General features: G+C 37.2%; 1 protein-coding gene across 1 annotated transcript; it reads right to left on the bottom strand.

Annotated features, from left to right (window-relative positions):
- Positions 1–362: 362 nt before the first annotated feature.
- Positions 363–3019, bottom strand: LOC139432641 (uncharacterized). The gene is made up of 2 exons (XM_071201382.1): positions 2929–3019; positions 363–2648 (listed from the first exon to the last, which is right to left on the bottom strand). The coding sequence occupies exon 2, from the start codon at positions 2646–2648 to the stop codon at positions 579–581; it is 2070 nt and encodes a 689-aa protein (XP_071057483.1). The 5' UTR covers positions 2929–3019; the 3' UTR covers positions 363–578.
- Between the last annotated feature and the right edge of the window lie 221 nt (positions 3020–3240).

Genomic DNA, 3240 nt, shown 5'->3' with positions numbered 1-3240 from the left:
GGTAGTGTATTTGGCTTAAAAATTCGATAGTTACGTTTTAAGTATGATGTAGCACTTCAGACTTATAAGCGATTTACCAAAACATGGAAATTGTGCGAATGTACCCCACGCGTGGGGTACATTCGTACATATGGTGGGGCACATTCATTCGCAGTGGGAAACATTGGTACACAGTAAAAAATAAACACAAAAATCACCGAAAATAATAATTTATTTACTAAAAATGCACTCTTAGTAAACAGTCATAGTCATATTTGACATATTATATTTATTTGTTAATATACTTATCTCTCAATTCAGACTTTATGAGATGAATTAATAACGACATTACAGTAATCAGCCTCAAAATCAAATAGAAAACTTAAAATCTAAAAACAAAGCTTAGGCACACATTCGCATTCTAAATAATAAGAACACTTTTATTACAATAATTTATATCATATGATATAATCTAGTTAAACTTTTTATGAAAACAAAAACCTAACGACCCTCCGTCTAACGAAAAAAAAAAGCCATCTCCTTATTATGTAAGCAACAAATTATTAAAAAAGAAGAAATCAAACTTAAACATTACGCAACTATTGGATATTGTATGGCGAAAAATCTTTTCCAAAGTTAAAAATACGGGCCGTCCTCGCTGTGGCAGCAGTTTTGGATTTTGGCAGTATAAGAATGATATCTGAAATAAGAACAGATCCTTCATCTTTCGTATTTGGATACACAAAATTCCAAGAACCGGCCTTTCCCTGCTTTTTTCTTAAAAATGAGATTTTATATTCTGATGGACTATATTTTTCAACGATTTCTCCAACGTAATGTAAAACTGACTTCTTTTTATCAAATTTCACTACAACAAAACTCCCTTTCTTAATGTTGTGAATCAAAACAGGTGTTTCTGTTTCTAATTCTTCACAGATGTCTTCAACCGGAGAAGCAGAACTTTCTCTCAAGCTCATATCAGTGTTAGTCTCACTCTCAGACTCTAAATCCTTCTTTTGTTTTTTTGACTTATCAACTTCGGTCGATACTAATTTCAGCGCACGTTTCACCTCCTTCACTCTATTTTTTCGTTCTTTCTCAATTTTCTTCGTTTCTTTTGCTCGTGCAATGTCTTCAAGTCTATTTTTTTCAGGTGTGTCGGTATATATTCTTGATTTGCCAATTTTTCTTTTCTTAGCTGTTGCAGACGTAGTTTTATGTATTTTAGGATAGGGTCGGATCATCTCTGGAGTTACTATTCCTAAAGATGTCGATGGTGAAGCCATTGCGTAACTGGACGATGAACAAACTACAGGCAACACAGGAGATGCAGGTGGTGAAGTTTGCGGAGCCTCTTGAGGCGCAGCTTCATCATTGGTTGCTTCGGCATTAGTCACAGATGGTTCTGGCGCAGAGTCGTTGTGGTACACTTGCACTGGAGCAAAATCTTCGTCGCTGAAAACAAGTTTGTTGAATGGCCATATACCGGTCTTCTCGAAAGCAGCAGTAATATTCTTACCATTGAAAGACTGAAAATAGGCTAATTTAGCCAGTTTTGGAATGCTGTAGATGTTAAGAGATTTCCCTGGATGAGACACATGCCAGTCGTTGAATGCAGTTTTCAGCTTTGATTTGAATGGGCCAAAGACTCCAACATCCAACGGTTGGAGACGGTGCGTGGTATGTGGAGGGAATGACAGATAAATAATTCCATTCTCACGTGCATAATTTATTGCATCAATGGTCACGTGGCTTTCGTGATTGTCACACAGAAGTAAAATTGGGTTTTCTTTTGAGCACACCGTATGTCTCTGCATATGTTTCAGGACATCTAAAAAAATGACTGAGTTAATCCAACCGCTCTTCGTAGCCACTCCCAAACTTCCTTCTGGTGCACCATCAATGAAATGGTCCTTGTAATGCACCCTTGGAAACACAAATAAAGGTGGGATAGTATTTCCGTTTGCGCAAATAAAGCCCCCAAAGGTAACTAGCTCCCCTCTTTCAGCGGACACGAGTTGACCCACTTGTTTTTGAGTTTTTTCAGCTAAAACTCTGGGCGTATTTAATACTGTGGAAATACCAGACTCGTCAAAATTGTAAATACGATCTCCAGTAAATTTGTGCTTCTGTAAGACTTGTTCCAGGTTCTCAAAAAATTCGCCAACAGCTGACTTATTAAATCCAAATGACCTAGCTGCACTAGTATTCTCGGGTTTTCGTAAACTTAAATTGGCGTTTCGTTTACGATAGCAGGCCAACCAATCTTTACCGGCCATTTTGTTTTCATCCCAGCTGGGCGGGTATCGAAAGTTATTCAATTTTGCAAATTGGTAGGAAAGTTTCCTAATTTGTTCCAGTGTTAAACCGTAGTGCCTCTTGGAACTGATTATGATATACTCATTTAGCATATCTTCTTCTTCTTTGGTAAAAACTTGATTGGCAGTATACTTTGAGTTAAACAATCGATTAGATGTAGTAGGTTCTCCAGATTTGGCTTTACGAATTTTATTAATACGAGTTTCAAGGGTTGATGGCTTTATACCATATTTATTTGCAGACTTTCTAGTAGATAGGTTTTTATTTAGGACCTCCTTAATTGCTGATGTCATAGCCTCTTCATCCACTATACCGCTTCTGGTATTCTTCCGTTTGTAGTTGCGCACCATCTGAAAAGAATTATGATAAGCTTGCTAATTAGATTAAGATTTCGTAAGGGGTACATTCGTACAGTACGAATGTGCCCCACGTATTAGTGAACGAACGTACCCCAACCAACATAAAAGTAACATTTTATAACCTAGAAAAAAAACCATTGAGAAGATGGTAAAACTAATGAAAAACACATAAAACCAATACATTTTCAGTGATTATGACAAATAACCAAAACATCTGTGACGTTATCACGAGAGTTAAATGAGTTTAAGTTAACAAGAAAAAAATACTTACGGTGACGAAAAACACGTTGCGGCTTGCCCCGATGCCGGCGACGCTCGCACTGCCTCTTCACTCCGCGAGCCGAGTGTCCGTAAGTGTGCGCATTACGCACTCAAAGCTGAATTCTCTAGCACTATCTATAGGCTATATATAGCTAGTGTCCGAAAGTGCCCCGCGAACGAAATAGCCCCCCCTTCCCCTAAACACTAATTAAATTTGCTTCAAAATGGTTTCTATTTCATGATATCTCATTTTATTCTTAAGATACGATTATTTAAAGATCGATTATTACAAGATAATCTTAATTGTGCAGAATCAAATTTA

Source organism: Onthophagus taurus, chromosome 1 (assembly GCF_036711975.1).
Source record: "Onthophagus taurus isolate NC chromosome 1, IU_Otau_3.0, whole genome shotgun sequence".
Taxonomy (NCBI): domain Eukaryota; kingdom Metazoa; phylum Arthropoda; class Insecta; order Coleoptera; family Scarabaeidae; genus Onthophagus; species Onthophagus taurus.
The sequence above is the reverse complement of the archived record's forward strand: the minus strand, read 5'-3'. Positions and strand labels throughout refer to the sequence as shown.

Coding starts and splice junctions, on each gene's coding strand:
- LOC139432641 (XM_071201382.1), bottom strand. CDS start 2,648: ATGGTGCGCAACTACAAACGGAAGAATACCAGAAGCGGTATAGTGGAT.